This window comes from Amphiura filiformis, chromosome 9 (assembly GCF_039555335.1).
Source record: "Amphiura filiformis chromosome 9, Afil_fr2py, whole genome shotgun sequence".
Classification (NCBI taxonomy): Eukaryota; Metazoa; Echinodermata; class Ophiuroidea; order Amphilepidida; family Amphiuridae; genus Amphiura; species Amphiura filiformis.
The window spans coordinates 4,036,874-4,054,531 of record NC_092636.1 but is presented as its reverse complement, the minus strand read 5'-3'; the positions used below and the strand labels follow the sequence as shown (position 1 = coordinate 4,054,531).

Genomic DNA, 17,658 nt, shown 5'->3' with positions numbered 1-17,658 from the left:
ATTTGTATTTTAAAACATGCTAAAATAATTTTTTTTCGTGATTATCATGATTATATTCGTGTAGAGAAGCAGATTCTTCAGAGAGCTGTGGAAGGTCATAGTGAAAATTGATATTTTTGACATTTAACAGTCCTCGAAGTAAAATTTATAAATCTAATGCTATTTACTTAAAGTACGAGGGGCAGTCACCGGGGGCAGTCAGTATGTTTTAAGAGTTGACTCGTGACGTCATATGTGGATTGTTTTCATGGCATTTCTCAATGATTACATAAACACTGTACCTTTGTCTTTCAAATAACACATGTAAAAATTATATCACACACATGATTACGTAACTGCGTTAGCATAAAATCAATGGTCTAGAGTCACCTGGTGAAATTGAGTCGTTTTTGTTAAGGTAAATAAGAGTCTGAAATGAGGTATTGTTGTATTTTTTATATTCTCTCCGGAATTAAAGTACGGAGAATGCTGCCTTTTGGAACAGTAATAGAACATAAACTACCAATTCATTAAACCAAGTTTGTTGGGCTGTAAATGTTTTAGTTTATTTAAAATGCGTGGTCAAATATGTGTTATTTTTGACAAAAACAAGGTTTTTCTTTCTATAAAAATCTTGATATTGCCAAAAATAGCAAACGTGGAAATTTATGTTTTTTGCCAGTTCTGTTGACTAATCTCCAAACATTAAAACGGGAGTCTCCCTAGAAAATATTTGAATCCGTGATTAAAATATAACTGTTATTCTTCCATTGTTACATTTATACAAAAAGTAGTGGTACAGAGAGAGAGGCCATCGTTTGAATAAAACAATTATTTTTAAAACTTTTCTGTTCATTTCAGGTTAAGATCATCCATAAAAATTCATACGAATATTTAAATTCAAATTTTCATAGCATTTTGTAATATTTTAGGCCCTATATACATGGATTTTTGTCATTTTCGTGCATTTCCAGCATGTTGTATCCGTCATCCTACCTACGCATGCGCAGATTGTTGTTTAATTTGCACCAGTTATCATCGCACTGAGTACCAGCTCTCACATAGTCCGACGAATAGGACCTGGTTTTTTTCTCAGTTACCAACTATCACTGCTCAGGCTCTGATTGCTCAAGAAAGATTGATCGCGAAAGTCCTGTTTCGCGATTCGTCTTTCTTGCGCCATAGATATGAGATAGTGGTCATAGTCTTGAGGTGAATATTGTCTGGGAAATAAGAAAAAAAGGTCCTACACGTCGGACTACTCTCACACGTGACCATTCATTATATTTTAATCTGTTTCATTTTGGAGATAGTTAATGTCATTTGTAATAACTGCTTTTTCATTTTCGCCATTTTTGCAGAATAATTTTGCTTCCATTCAAGCCCTAAAGTTGTTGAAGTTCCCAGACGTCCCATTTCCACCAAAGTTTAATGGCAAGTCTCATATTTTATCAAAAGCAAACTGAGGACCTAGTGTTTATTCCTGCCCAAAACTAGCCATATGCACCTTGTACTTTTGCTGTTCTCGGACATTTTAAACACGTGTCTTTGCTGTAATGTAATTTAAAAGGCCCGCCTTTTTGCGTGATTTGGCAGTGTCCCTAGTCTATTGATTTTATGCTAATGCTGTTACGTAATCATGTGTATGATATAATTTTTACATGTGTTGTTTGAAAGACAAAGGTACAGTGTTTAATGTAATCATTGAGAAATGCCATAAAAACAATCCACATATGACGTCACGAGTCAACTCTTAAAACATACTGACTGACCCTCGTATATGTAGCTGGGAGGTAAAGCCGACGATCATTTGAAAATTTGGACTGTTCGTATTAAAGATACACTTTTTTTCCAAAAAGACCTAAATTTTTGCTGGCCTTCATGAAACAACGTTGTAAACAACATTGCTTTAATAAACCACCAAGTTCATTTAAAAAGTATCATTAGATTTATAAATTTTACTACAGCAGTACTCGCCGTACGCCAGAGTTTCTAGAATGCATCTGGGGCGGACATTTTAAAAATGAATTTAGAAGAGCAGCAACGACACCACTTGCATTACATTCCAGATGTTAAATCTATACATCTGTTACGATGTCTTGCTGGCCGAGCGGTTAATATTTACTGGTTTTCTTATGGCTAGATGGGTGTTGGTCCATCATACATAAATAACAAGACGCATTTGGTACCAGTCACAATACAGTTAGTTCATTATGATTTATTTTAACACCATCATTTCGAAGACATGTTCTTCAATTCTTAGTGAGCCTATATTTTCAGACTCCAGCTACTGTGTGTAGACTCCAGCTAGCTTCAAAGGTAGATTTAGAACTCTCTAAGTTTGGGTGTTGTCCTCCCATATCTTAAAAAGTGGAATAGAATATTCTTTGTTTTAAGTTCCTCCCACTTTATATTTTATCCAATTACATCTCTAAAATCATGGACTGATAAAAGTCTAACCAATCACATTTTATCTATGTAAATTTCTTTTACATAAGTTCCAAAATATGCAGGTAGGAAGATCAGAACAAAAGAGGGCAATTTCATCTCTTTTGTCCGCCCATATTAATTGTGCCATCTTGGGAGGTCTGTGATGTAAGATTCCCAATTTTACCTAATTATTTAAGGCCCCTGGGGAAATCCAAATTCCACCCAGATTTTAACTCTCTATAAAATTGTTATACTCCCTCTATGTTAATTAATTTCGGCAATAAATTGCTCACTGCTTTAATTAGGAGCATAAACTTGATTTCTCCCTTATTAATCCAAATTCTCTTAATTAATAGCTATTCATTGATATAAAATAACCTGATAGGAATCTCAATTTTATATATGTAAAATTGACATATCTTTATAATATCTGTTGTAGTTAATCACCACCAACCTAATTGATACCAATAAGAGATTAGTATAATTATATCATAATCATAAAGCATCAAGTTCATATGATAAATAAAATATAATAATTTTAGCATGGAAACATAAAATGTTACCATTACATATCACATCTAATGTCCTGGTTTTTCCACAACCCTGAGATCACAATAGATGTGCATTTCTATTAAACTGGTTATTTCACCAAACTCATTGTGCTAGAGCACATCTCCTCTTGTATCATAATTATCTTATTCATAATATTCATAAGGATAAATTAGAAGTTGTTAATAAAGTTCTCTTTCTGAGAGGCAAACAATGCTAGACATTTTTCCCTTTGTTAAGTATTAGACTCTCTGACTCTGTTAGGTTATTTTTTCACAAATAAGCTGAATATGCAGAATTTAGCTATGTCACATGCCCCCTCCTCTAAGGATGGAACTGTGTTTCCATTGTTTTGGGCAGGTTAAAGTTAACAAAAGACAATGTTTGGCCCATAAAGTTTAGCATCATTGATAAAAAAAATTGAAAGTCATTGAAAGTAGAAAACACACTCTCCAAAGTCCTGTCTGTGATCAATAAAACCTTCAAGTTCAACTTGTATAGATACTGAAATAAAGTCAAGCAGGTAAAAAGTTTCGGTGATCCAAATGTCGTTGTGGAAGCATGCATATAAAGTAGGAAACTGTGTTCGCTGGATGCAGCTGGTCTCCTCCTCTGTATCCATAGAAAAGGTTAGTTCAAAAGTTAGTTCATATACATGTATAACAAGAAAAGTTTGTTGACATGTTTGAAGAAGATCCCTTGCAGAGCAGGTAAAAATAGGTCATCTTTGTTGACACTGGTATGCAAATGTTCTAAAGTAGAAAAGGATGAATTCTCCATTGTTATGAAATTGTCCATTGTCATCTGAGTCCTTGGCTCGGAATTACATGGAGTGGTGGATGGATTCCACTCGTCTAGTACATGAATATATTAGCATTATAACATGTACAAATCAACTGGATACACTGTGGTTTACAGTCACACATGCATTCAAGCATGTAGGGAGCATCAACAATATAGTCAAGAAGCAATCATATTATCTTCATAATAATAAGTTCAAAGTGAAGATCCGTGGAATATAATACATGGAATAATATATTCGCATTCACTCGATCTTGCTTGGAAAGTTCTGATGACAGTTCACATAGATATCTGGGATATCTAGTAGTAGTTAGCAGCAATAGTTATAAGATGAGGTTAGTTCAAAGTTATGTAAACGTAGCCAAGTTCAATACATTATGTAGCAGTTCATGGTATGCAGTACCAGTAGGCTCTTTCATCTCATGCCTTACGTAAGACGGCATGGTTTTGGAAGACCGTTGGTCACCCAGATAACTCTTAGGCATAGCCACCCACATGTGTTATGCACTGAAAATGGCATACGGTGGTTAAATATCACCCGATTAGTCACACTTTATAGTAATTACTTCTAAGTTTAATAAATAATAACTTAGATTTTGCTTTAAATAGTTATTTAAGTGAATACTTGCTTAGATTCTGCTTAGGGTATCCGCGTTGGCATTTGCCGAACCTTTGCGGTAAGCTACCGTGAAATGGTAAGGTTGGAGGGCTAGGCTCCAGCGGGTTAACCTGTTGTTAGTTGATTTCATACGCTCAAGCCATTGAATAGCTTGGTGGTCGGTTTGGACATGAAATTGGTGCCCATACAAATATATGTGCCATTGCTTGATTGCCCAAATAATAGCAAGGCACTCCTTTTCCATCACAGAATATTTTTCCTCTGTGGAGGAAAGTTTCCTACTAATGTAGGATACAGGGTGTTCCTCGTCTTTGTCATCAAGTTGACTTAGAACAGCCCCTAAACCCCGTTGGCTGGCATCTGTTTGTACCAGGAATTTCTTTGTCATATCAGGGGCCCTCAAAACAGGGGCATGAGTCAGACGGTGTTTGATAGTCTGAAATGCCCGCTCTTTGTCATCTGACCAGTTAACAATGTTGGGTTCTGACTTCTTAGTAGCATCAGTGAGGGGCAACGCTATGACTGCCATGTCAGAACCCATGTATTTGCGGTAGTAATTTGCCAAGCCTAATAAAGACCGTATGTCCTTTTTTGTAACCGGCCGGGGGAAGTTTTTCATAGCTTCAATTTTGTCGGGGTGGGGACGTGACTCTCCATTGCCAATGACATGGCCTAAGTAGGACACAGATGATTTACCAAAATGGCATTTACTGGGTTTTGCTGTTAGGCCTGCCTTTTGAAGACGTGACAGCACCTCTCCCACATGTTTGACATGGGATCCCCAGTCCATGCTGTATACAGCAATATCATCAATATACGCTCGAGCAAATGTGTCACACCCCCGTAAAATTGTATCTACTAATCTCTGAAAGGTGGCCCCGGCCCCACACATTCCAAATGGAAGAAATTTGTATTGAAAAAGTCCAAAACTTGTGATGAAAGCTGACTTTTCTTTTGTGTCTTCAGCTAGGGGTATTTGATAATAACCCTGTGTTAGGTCCAAAGTTGTGATAAATTTGGCCTGGCCTACTCTATCAATAATATCGTCAATTCGAGGCATCGGATAAGAGTCAAAAACCGTAATTTGGTTAAGCAATCGATAATCTGAACAAGTTCTAAGTGTTCCATCAGGTTTAGGAACTGTGACTATTGGAAACGCATATGGCGACCGTGACTCTTCAATAATCCCCAATTCTAAAAGTTTCTGAATTTCTTTCTTGACTTCAACTTCTTTTGCATAGGGTAACCTGTATGGTTTTCTACGGATGGGCGTTTCTGTAGTGGTCCTAATACTATGTTCTACCAAATTTGTACGCCCTGGGACATTGCTCATTACCGGTGCATAGGATTGAAGTACAGAGATCATTTGATACTTCTGTGATTCAGTAAGGTCATCAGAAATATCGGAGTCTTGATAAGTTTCAGTTTGTGTTGTGCTCAAAGGTGGGTCAGGTGGTGACCAATCTTCGGTAAACGAATCGTCGTCGTCAGAGCATGTATGTACCATGAGACATACGGCTTCTTGTGTGTCATTGTCTCTTTGGTGGTATTCTTTCAACAAGTTGATGTGGTATACCTTAAGTTTTTGTTCTTTTTACCCACATCAATTTCATAATTGAGGTCGTTGACCTTTCTAGTAACTATATATGGGCCTTGCCAGCGTGTTAATACTTTACTGGGATGAGTAGGCAAAAGGACAAGAACTTGTTGTCCTGGTCGGAGACTACGGTCACGTGAATGTTTGTCATACCAAGTCTTTTGTCGCTGTTGGGCGACCTCCAAATGTTCATGTGCTTGTTTGGTCATGTCATGCAGTTTGTCACGTAGGTCAACAATATATTGAATGACTGTTTTGTCATTGGAAGATGGTCCCGTCCATGATTCCCGTATAATATCGAGTGGTCCTCGGACTGGTTCTGCGAACACAAGTTCAAAGGGTGAAAACCCTAGAGACGCTTGTGGGACCTCTCGATATGCAAACATAAATAGGGGCAAGTATTTGTCCCATTCTTTGAACTGCATGTCAGACAATGTGCGCAACATGGATTTGATTGTGCCATTGAAATTCTCAACTAAACCCGCAGTTTCATGGTGAAACGGAGCTGCAATGTTTGGCTCTATTTGCATGAGTTTGTATAACTCTTGCATTGTCTTTGATAAGAAATTTGTTCCCTGATCAGAGAGTATCTGTTCAGGTAGACCCCACTCAGAAAAGATCTCACACAGTGCCTGAGCAACTGACTCAGTAGTAATATTGGACAGTGGTTTTGCCCATGGATATCGTGTAGCATAGTCAATCACAGTAAGTATGTATGCTTTCCTACTGGTTGACCTGGGTAAAGGTCCCAGAATATCAATCCCAATCTTTTCCATTCGTTTGCCTACAATTGGAATCGGGTGTAGTGGAGCTTTGAGTGTATAGTGAAATTTTGCCGTTTTCTGGCAAATGTCGCAAGTCCTACAATATTTAGCGACATCAGCAAATATCCCAGGCCAATAGAAAGAGGCGAGTATTCTATCCTTGGTTTTGTTTATACCAAGGTGACCCGACATAGGGATATCATGTGCCATTTTCAAAATACCAGCCCTAGTTGGTTGAGGTACTACAATTTGGTTAATTGTCTTTGTTGTATCTGTCTTATTAGCAGTTTGCCTGCTCCATTTGCGAAATAAAACCCCATCTTTGACATAAAAACATACTCTATGTTCTTTGGATGCCTCATAGGTCAGTGCACGATCCCTAATTCCTGTCAAGGTTTTGTCAATTTGTTGTAAGTGTTTCAATTGTGCAGGATCAAGACTGTTACCTAATATATCATTTTGCGTAGTCTCAGTCAGTTTTGCTTCGCTGGTTTTGGTCATAATATTGGGTTTTATGTCATCATCACAACAGTTAACAGCATAGGGGAGCTCAAGTAGTAAGGTGTTGTCATGAGTGTCAGTGGTTTTGTTGTCACCCACATTAATACCTGTTCCCATGTCACTGTCATTGGTGTCATCGAGAAAATCAACCTGGTGTGGTTTTACCCCACTTTCCGCCATGTTTTGGTCAACTTCAAGGTGAAGTTTCTTTGCAATTTTGGCCTGTTGGCGGTTCACAACCAAAGTTTCTGAAGTTTGCTCAGATTTGAGTTTTGCCTGGGTATGAGACCCGCCAAATAACATATCTAGAGAACCGTCACTTTGTTTGGAAAGTTTTTCCATTTCATTACCGAAAAGCATGTCAGTAGGAATGGTGTCAGCAACACCGACTGTCATCTCACCCATGTACAGGGGACAACAAATTTGAACTTTTGCCATTGGTAGGGTGGCTTTAGCGATAGCCCCCCTAATGGTAATTGTCTTATTCGGAATATAGTCTTCCGACTTGACAAAGTTTGTGTGCACTACGCTGTGTGCACAGCACTCATCTCGCACGATATATGCTGGTTCTCCATTTATGGTACCCTTATATGTGTTTTTCCAAAGAGTCTCGTCAAGATTTGTCTGTGACAAGTCAGTCTGGTCAAATGTATCTGAAGACTGACCACAGAAAAATACTGGCTTTGGTTTGGGAGTAGCCCCAGTATCAGTACCTGGCAATCGAGGACAATTAGCTTTAATATGTCCTACTGTGTTACAGTGGTAACAAGTGGGTGGACCACTGTTTTTTGGTTTTGGTGCATATGACTTAGTACCCTCATATTTCTTATATTCAGTTTTACCTCCCGAGGCTGGGGGCGTCCAGGATGACCTAGTAAATGCTGTTGTCTTTTTGTCCCTGTCTGTTTGAGGTGGTTTGGGTTTACGAGTATTGAGGCTGTTGAGCCATTTACTACCACCTTTTAGGTCAACCAGTTTGTCAGCTAATTGACTCATAGCTTGACGATTCGCTGGTTCCTTTTCTTTTACGTACTGTGTTATTTCCGTTGGTAAACGGAAGTAAGCCTGGTCTGATATGATAAGGTCGAAAAGTGCATAGTAGTCACCCTGCTGAACCCCTGAAAATTCTAGCCATTTTGTAAAGAAGCGTTCGAGATTCGACACATACTCCTTTACACTTTGGTTTTGTTCCCGTTCCAGTCTTCGGAACTTTAGGCGGTATGCCTCGGCAGTCAATTCGTATTTTGCCAGAATGGCTGCTTTTAGGTCAGCGTATGTACAGTCAGCACCCAAGTCATTATATGCATCTCTGGCTTTACCTGTTAGTTTTGGTGCCAAAATGGTGATCCACTTGGATATGTGTACCCCATGGTCCTGAGCAATGTGTTCAAAGGAGCACAAATATTTGTCTACATCATCCTTGGAGTCTAACTTGGGGAGGGGAATTTTGGGAATTTTAGGGACCCCGGGACTGGAATTTGTTGGTGATGCAGACGTTATACTGTCGTATGTAAGGGAGCTATTGGGAAACTTTGATGCAAAATCCCTTCTCTCCCGTTCTGCCTGTAATTGGACCTCTTTTGCTCTATTCTCTAACCGGAGTTGTTCCAGTTTTAACTGAGCCAACATCACTGCATTATTAGGATTTGGTTGGCTGTTATCAGCTTGAATCCTTTGGAATTGAAGCTGATTTTTGTAACTATGGAGGCTCTGTTGCAAGTCGCCCACCATATCTTTGAGGTGTTTAATTTCCTCCTCTGGTGGCAGAGGGTTGGGACCCCTGTCACCAATTTCACTGACATGGTCAGTGTCGTTTAAGTCATCCTGAAAAAGGGGAGACTCCTCAAAACCGAAATTGGAGCCGGTTTCTGACATTGTGCCTTGAACTGATAAAATTAAGTTGCTACAATATATCTACTGTGCGAGGCCTAGTGTGACTAACACCAATCTGAATGTCGGATTCAAATTAACACCATATGCCAATTTCACTACATTAACATACAGATGACTTACCCACAGCTACTGGGGTCCCGTTAGTCTTCCTCCACATAAGATGAACAACTTCACAACTTTACAGTCCAGCTTTGTCACTTGAAGAACATTTTGGGTTTGGTTTTAGACGTCGCTGCTACCATGTTACGATGTCTTGCTGGCCGAGCGGTTAATATTTACTGGTTTTCTTATGGCTAGATGGGTGTTGGTCCATCATACATAAATAACAAGACGCATTTGGTACCAGTCACAATACAGTTAGTTCATTATGATTTATTTTAACACCATCATTTCGAAGACATGTTCTTCAATTCTTAGTGAGCCTATATTTTCAGACTCCAGCTACTGTGTGTAGACTCCAGCTAGCTTCAAAGGTAGATTTAGAACTCTCTAAGTTTGGGTGTTGTCCTCCCATATCTTAAAAAGTGGAATAGAATATTCTTTGTTTTAAGTTCCTCCCACTTTATATTTTATCCAATTACATCTCTAAAATCATGGACTGATAAAAGTCTAACCAATCACATTTTATCTATGTAAATTTCTTTTACATAAGTTCCAAAATATGCAGGTAGGAAGATCAGAACAAAAGAGGGCAATTTCATCTCTTTTGTCCGCCCATATTAATTGTGCCATCTTGGGAGGTCTGTGATGTAAGATTCCCAATTTTACCTAATTATTTAAGGCCCTGGGAAATCCAAATTCCACCCAGATTTTAACTCTCTATAAAATTGTTATACTCCTCTATGTTAATTAATTTCGGCAATAAATTGCTCACTGCTTTAATTAGGAGCATAAACTTGATTTCTCCCTTATTAATCCAAATTCTCTTAATTAATAGCTATTCATTGATATAAAATAACCTGATAGGAATCTCAATTTTATATATGTAAAATTGACATATCTTTATAATATCTGTTGTAGTTAATCACCACCAACCTAATTGATACCAATAAGAGATTAGTATAATTATATCATAATCATAAAGCATCAAGTTCATATGATAAATAAAATATAATAATTTTAGCATGGAAACATAAAATGTTACCATTACATATCACATCTAATGTCCTGGTTTTTCCACAACCCTGAGATCACAATAGATGTGCATTTCTATTAAACTGGTTATTTCACCAAACTCATTGTGCTAGAGCACATCTCCTCTTGTATCATAATTATCTTATTCATAATATTCATAAGGATAAATTAGAAGTTGTTAATAAAGTTCTCTTTCTGAGAGGCAAACAATGCTAGACATTTTCCCTTTGTTAAGTATTAGACTCTCTGACTCTGTTAGGTTATTTTTTCACAAATAAGCTGAATATGCAGAATTTAGCTATGTCACAACATCATATGCAAAATTTAAGGAAAAATGAACGAGGCCGTTTTATTTTAGGGCCATTTGTCTATAACTGTGTATACACGAAAATGGCAGGTTCCATGAACTTGACCACATGTATATACCCGGTATAATATAGCGCGTGTTGCCGGAGCGGCCCAGCGAGTTCAAATCGATAATGTATTGTGCATAATGTCGCTGCCCATTTATTGTTTGATTTCTGTTTCAACAACTCCTCCTATACCTTTGTACAGGAGCCAACCGTTGTTAATCCATGATGAATCCACACTTTTACTGTAGCGTATACGCGAACGCGAGCGAGACTACGCGTTACGCGAGAGCGCGCAAAATTCGTCATGCCTGGAACCTTTGTGCGTATGTAAGCTTACAAGTTGAATTCAGTATTTTTCAGGTAGCGGCTAAACTTTGCCGTTTTATCAGGGAATAAATAAGATTGGGAAGCGTCACTCGAAGATAAATGTAATAAAACTATGGATGCCGCCATTACCCTGCCACCGCGTAGGCCTGGAACACTACCGCGATTTCTACCGGCTGCATCGCGCCCGTGCTCCGCGTTCAAGAAATAAAATTACCCGTGAAAATCACGGCTTGCTGCAATCAAGGTTAGACCTTTTCAAGCCTGCAACAGCGTATTTTTTCAAATGTTGAATAGCTGTTTTAATACTTTTAATAATATTTTAGCGCATCCATTAACTTAATTTATTAAATACATCAAATCGACCAACAATCCCACTCTCCAGACCAAGATTTATACAAGTAAAATACTGTTTCAATCACAAAAATTAACCTTGATTTCGCGCCTACACGTAAGACTTGGCAATAGTCTATTCAGATATCGTTGTCAAGCTCGAGGTGATTGACCCTTGATGATTGACAGTCGGGAACGCGTACTGTTACGCGTAGTCATGGTGCTGGGAGCTGCTGGGCGCGTTCGGGGGTGCTGGCGACCCCAGACAAACAAGTTCCTAGACCTATGACTTTGCTTCGCGTAGTGAAGTCAACACTGCATAGCAACAATTTTGACAAGGACGCAACCCAGACGCAAATAAGCAGACGTGTTCGCGTCTACGGAACATGCTGCATTTGACGCGGGCGATAACCGCGCAGTAACCACGCAAACGAGCGCGTCAGAATGTACGCAATATTTCTCCGCGCCTAGTAACCCCGTCAATCCGTCAATATCACCTTGGATACCGGGCTTCACCTCCCGCTGTGGTAAGGGATGGGCAGTAATAGGTCTAGGTGGTATGTCTATGCTGGCGACCGTCGAGTCGACGGTCGCCAGCACTAGACTGCTGCCCTCAGTCGTCAACCGTCTGGATTGACGACTGAGAAAACTACGTGGAAAAAAAGTGACGGATTTTGCAACAGGATTCCTGTGGCATAGAGCATGCGCAGTTGTGTCCAAATTGACCTTTTGACGGAGTTTGTTGTTTTTAGAAGTTCAGAGCGCGATCTTGTCACAGCGGCGCGGTACAGCGACGCGGTACGCGGGCGCCGCTAGTCAATCGCGCTACGGCGCACAACCAAAGTCGCATTGAATAGTTTTCAGAAGTCCGTCATGATATTGGCTGTAAGATAATCAGTCGTCACTACGAAGCATACACAGTACATGCGAAGTGTAGACGGCTGATTGGAATTAGTCTACGCCAGCACCCCCTTTTCCCAAGATGGCGGCTCCCATGCTGGTACCAAATTTGTAATTCCCGGCAACTTCTATATAGCATACCGTAGCGTGCAAATTTGGCCAAATTTGGAGAATCGGCGAATCACTGTCAGCCCCTTGGTTTTATTCTGTAGTCATTGCTGATATTAACAGAGAAATCATCGAAGTTTTTGTAAGGCTTAGTGACAATGATTAACTGCAATTTCCTCGTGAAATAATCGTGAATTATACGATCTTCAGCTTCTTTTCGTTGTTGAAAGGGATTCAATCATGTTTCACCGTTGTTAATCCCTAATTCAACAACTCTTCCCATACCTTTGTACAGGAGCCAACCGTTGTTAATCCATGATGAATCCACACTTTTACTGTAGCGTATACGCGAACGCGAGCGAGACTACGCGTTACGCGACAGCGCGTAAAATTCGTCATGCCTGGAACCTTTGTGCGTAGGCCTATGCAAGCTTACAATTATTTGAATTCAGTATTTTTCAGGTAGCGGCTAAACGTACATTGTCGTTTTATTCTGTAGTTTTATTGCTGCTATCAACAGAGAAATCATCGAAGTTTTTGTAAGGCAAGGATTTACTGACATTCCTCGTAAAATAATCGTGAATTATACGATCTTTAGCTTCTTTTCGTTGTTGAAAGGGACTCAATCATGTTTTTTCGTTGTTCATCACCGATTAACAACTCGCGTCCGGCGCGTCTGCGTGGTTTACTTCGCTCGGGCAGCTAAAGCTGCCCTCGCGAAATAAACCACTCGGACGACACGGACGCATCGTTGTTAATCGGTGATGAACAACGGTGAAACATGATTGAATCCCTAAAATAAAAACACGCAGTTATCACCAATTGAACACATTAATGTTTTTAAACGAATAAAATTCCAAAATATGGTACGTTTTCTGTCTTTGCTTGTCACGTGGTATGTTGAAGTAATGAAGTTGCGATTATATGTTTAAATTTTCACGATGACACCTATAAAGTCCTTGTGGCCTAGCGGTCTATAAAGGCGCTGGTGATTTGTCGATACTGTATAGACCTTTTTCCCTCTTTCCCATCATGCACTATTCCAGGGGGGTATGAGTGTCGCAAAATACATCATCTCCCCGGGAGAGTACAGAGTTATGTTCATTACAGTCTGGAATACGGACATTTCGACTGGTGCCTTCATCACAAAAAAGGAATCCCCGATAATGATGATAATGGCGCCACGATCACTAATACCTTTCGGGGCAAAAACAACATTTCTATGCCTTATGGACATGGTGTATTCACCCAAAAAAGTTTCCCGTTATTGAAACCGAACTTTGTATACATTTTATGGACTAATGGTGAAAAACTGATGACGGGACACGCAGTGGTATTTTACCGGCGTCCGTTTCACTTTTTTTTCGGAGTTGAAAATAAAACGAACACAAAATCTCTTACACAGATGTTCTGCATCGCTCCGTAACTGCATCACTCGTGTATTCAATAATTGCATAATTAGTAACATCGATGGTCTTTACGATAATCCGCATATATGGAATCAGTATGCCCATATTAAGACAAAATAATTGCAAAGGCCTGGCAAAGACCATCGGATGCCCAGACAAACAAGTTCCTAGACCTATGACTTTGCTTCGCGTAGTGAAGTCAACACTGCATAGCAACAATTTTGACAAGGACGCAACCCAGACGCAAATAAGCAGACGTGTTCGCGTCTACGGAACATGCTGCATTTGACGCGGGCGATAACCGCGCAGTAACCACGCAAACGAGCGCGTCAGAATGTACGCAATATTTCTCCGCGCCTAGTAACCCCGTCAATCCGTCAATATCACCTTGGATACCGGGCTTCACCTCCCGCTGTGGTAAGGGATGGGCAGTAATAGGTCTAGGTGGTATGTCTATGATCGGATGCACACGATCTATGAGGTTGATGAACTACGTCATACCCCCCTGGAATAGTGCATTGTGGGATAGAGGGAAAAAGGTCTATAGGCCTATAAAATAGCGGCGCAGTGCAGCGTGGGTTCGGGCCTTGCCGGCGCCTCTGCCGAACAATTTTTTTTAAAATTTCATATTATGTTAGGGAAATGTGGCTGGGAGAATGAATGTATGGCGAAGAGTGGTGTGAAATTTTAATACAAGAATGGTTAAATATGAAAAATAAAAAAATATCGATTTTTAATAATTTGCCATAAAATGTGTATTATATAGCCTTGTAATGTGTATTATGATAGCCTTCAAGGTCAAAGATGTTAGGAAGCTTCTCATGAATCTGCAACCAGATAAAGCTTCTGGTCCTGACGAAATCCCTGCAAGAGTTCTGAAGGAGTGCAGCGCAGAACTTGCAAGACCATTTAGCCTTTTGTTTGAGCTTTGCTTCTCCAAGGGAGTTTCCCCAAGCCAAGAAGACTGCATCTGTCATCCCTATTCACAAGAGAGATTCGAAGTCGAATCCATCTATGTACTGCCCCATCTCTCTGCTGCTCTGCATCGTTAGCAAGGTCGTGGAGGCTGTTGTACAGAACCAACTGCAGAAATACCTCCTTGGAAACCAACTGATTTCAGATAGACAGTTTGGATTTAGGCCACACCACAGCACGACTGACATCCTCGCCATTCTGACTCAAGGGTGGACATCAAAGGAGCATTAATTTGACAAGGTCTGTCATAATGGCCTTTGCTCAAAACTCATGGCAAAAGGAGTATCCGGCAAGCTACTCACCTGGATAAGGAGCTACCTGGCAGATCATTCCATCAAAGTTGTCCTATCTGGTCAGTCATCAAGTACTTCCTCCATCAATGCATCAGTTCCCCAGGGGTCAATATTGGGCCCACTTTTATTCTCTGTCTTCATTGATGACCCGGGTGATGAGTGTGAAAACCAGCTATACCTCTACGCAGATGATTCCACCTTGTTTTGAGAGATTACATCTAGAGACAACCCTCAAGCAGTTACTGCTACCCTAAACAGAGATCTGGAGAAAATGAGGACCTGGGCATACAGATGGAAGGTAACCTTCGAGCCATCAATGACAATATCAAGAAAGAGGAATCCAACCAAGTTAGATCTTCTGTTTGGTACCACCAAACTGGCTGAGAAGGAGGAGCTAGAGATCCTGGGAGTCACAGTTGACAGCAAGCTGACCTGAACAAAACACATCTCCAACGTTTCATCCAAAGCAGGACAGAAGCTGGGCGCTCTGCACCGGCGTGTCCAGGATCTTTTCCTGCGGGGGTCTAAGGGCTTTCAGAGTTATATGCGGGGGGCTTAATTGCTAAAATCGCTCCAAAACGGCTGATTTTACATAATTTTTAACAAAGTGCGGGGGCTTCAACACCAAACGCCCCCCCCCCTCCGGACACGCCACTGCTCCGAGGAGAGTTGCAAACAAACTTGATGTGAGAGGCAGAGCAAGGCCCAAGTTCGCAGTGTGATGGAATACGCCTCACTGTCATGGATGAGTGCCAGCGCCACCACTCTAGGATCAAGACTCTATCCAGAGGAAGGCCCTTCGAATCATAGGTGTGAGAGAAGAGGAAGCGATTACATCACATATCTCCATCAAAGACGTCAAGTTGCTGCAGCAACAGTCCTCTACAAAATGCACACCAGCCTGTGTCCACCAGATCTGAAGGCACTGCTACCAAAGCCATTTGTAGTCAGAAGAACTACCCGCTCCAGCTTGTCCATGCCTTGCCATGCTCTCACAGTACCAGCTTCTAGAACCATATCTACTGACAGGACCTTCATTGACACTGCAGTTCACGTCTGGAATAGCTTACCAGATGGGGCACCATCCTTCAAGAGCAGAGTGCATAAGCATCTCATTTTATGTGTCTGATGCTTAGTTACTGTACCTCTTGTTGTTCCTAAGCTGCTGTGAACCACTGATTGGCCCATATGGTTGTCTTTTATAGTGCCTTGGTGCCTATATAAGTTCTTGACTTGTGTCACTCCTCATGGGCTATTGTTCACTTTAGCATTTTATATTTAAAAAAATGTCGCCAAAAAGTCAAATTATTTGATATCAGAAGGATATTCTTCGTATTCAGAATGCAATTCGATATGTCTGATGTGCTCTCTGTCACACCCGAAGGATGAACATGTTGGATTATAATTAAAAACAGCGGTACTGTTCACACAAATAAGAATTAGGAACACAAGACAACAGTAATTTAAATCTTTAAATGATTATTTCATTTAATATGTTCTTAGAATAGTATATCTTCTGCTGTTCTTTTATATTAACAAAAGTGCATTTACATTATAACATTTTAAACTACATACATACAACTTCTTTCAATAATCTGACTTAATTGATTAGATCCAATCATAAACTCAAACAATTTAAACAAAGTATTATAGTTCAAATGATCAAAAGTTAAAGTGGGTAAGAGGTGATTATTCCTTTTACTTAATCTCAACTCACATGCAACAATATAATAGGTAAGGTGTAAGGAATCAATCAGCTCTTTTTACCCTAATTGTATTTTACAACGACTGATAAATGCTTAATTGAAAACAAATTGATGTTTTCAGATAATTCAATAATTGCAACTTATCTGAATGGGTAACATTGACTGATTCACAAAGCAATTTATTTCAATTAAAAAAATGATAGCCGAAAATATCAAATAATACACTGACCTATTTTTGAAGTAATTCACTCAAAAATAAATTTCAGTTGAAGTATTGTGATCAATACATCAAATCTTCAATCAATGTTGTGTAATTCAAAATCACATATTAATATCCACACATATAACAATTTAAAATAAATTAAAGGTCCTAGACCATAATTAACAAAATACAAATGCTTCGTTTTGATGAGTAACTTATTCGTGTCTTTCAATATTAAATAGATAACATACACGAATAACAATTTCACATAATAATTAAATATCTTTGATAATGATGTACAAAATTCAACTGCTTCGTTCGAGGAGTACCTGAGTTGAGTTGAATATTAGAGTTCTCATTTCATTTCAGTTCAAGTCCATTATTTAATTTAAAAAAAAAATCAATACCGACATTGTTAAACATATTTAGTTGGAACCATGGTTCGTATGCAGCCGTCCTGGAATTGGTTGATGGTGTGCTGACCCCGAATCTCTACAGATTGGTTTTCTTCGTTAGGGTGGCCAAACCGTCACTGATTACAGCTGATTAATTCACAGGGATTTGGTAACGGCAAACATTGTCTGGTTCATGGTTGGATGTATCGGTCGAGAACTGAAACATTTAATAAAATTACCCAAGTGGTGATAATACAAGTACCAAAGCAAATCTTGGGATAATTTTTATCAGACTCATTCTTTTTAACAACATTAAAATAATACATAATTACACATGACTCATTCCATTCTATTCATATTACATGTATAAGTGCATGAGTATATCTCCAATTA

At 39.5% G+C, this 17,658-nt stretch overlaps 1 protein-coding gene across 1 annotated transcript; it reads right to left on the bottom strand.

Annotated features, from left to right (window-relative positions):
- Nucleotides 1-5,932: 5,932 nt before the first annotated feature.
- On the bottom strand, nt 5,933-9,115 carry LOC140160466 (uncharacterized). The gene has a single exon (XM_072183702.1). It carries the CDS (start codon nt 9,113-9,115, stop codon nt 5,933-5,935), a length of 3,183 nt encoding a protein of 1,060 aa, XP_072039803.1.
- Nucleotides 9,116-17,658: the final 8,543 nt, after the last annotated feature.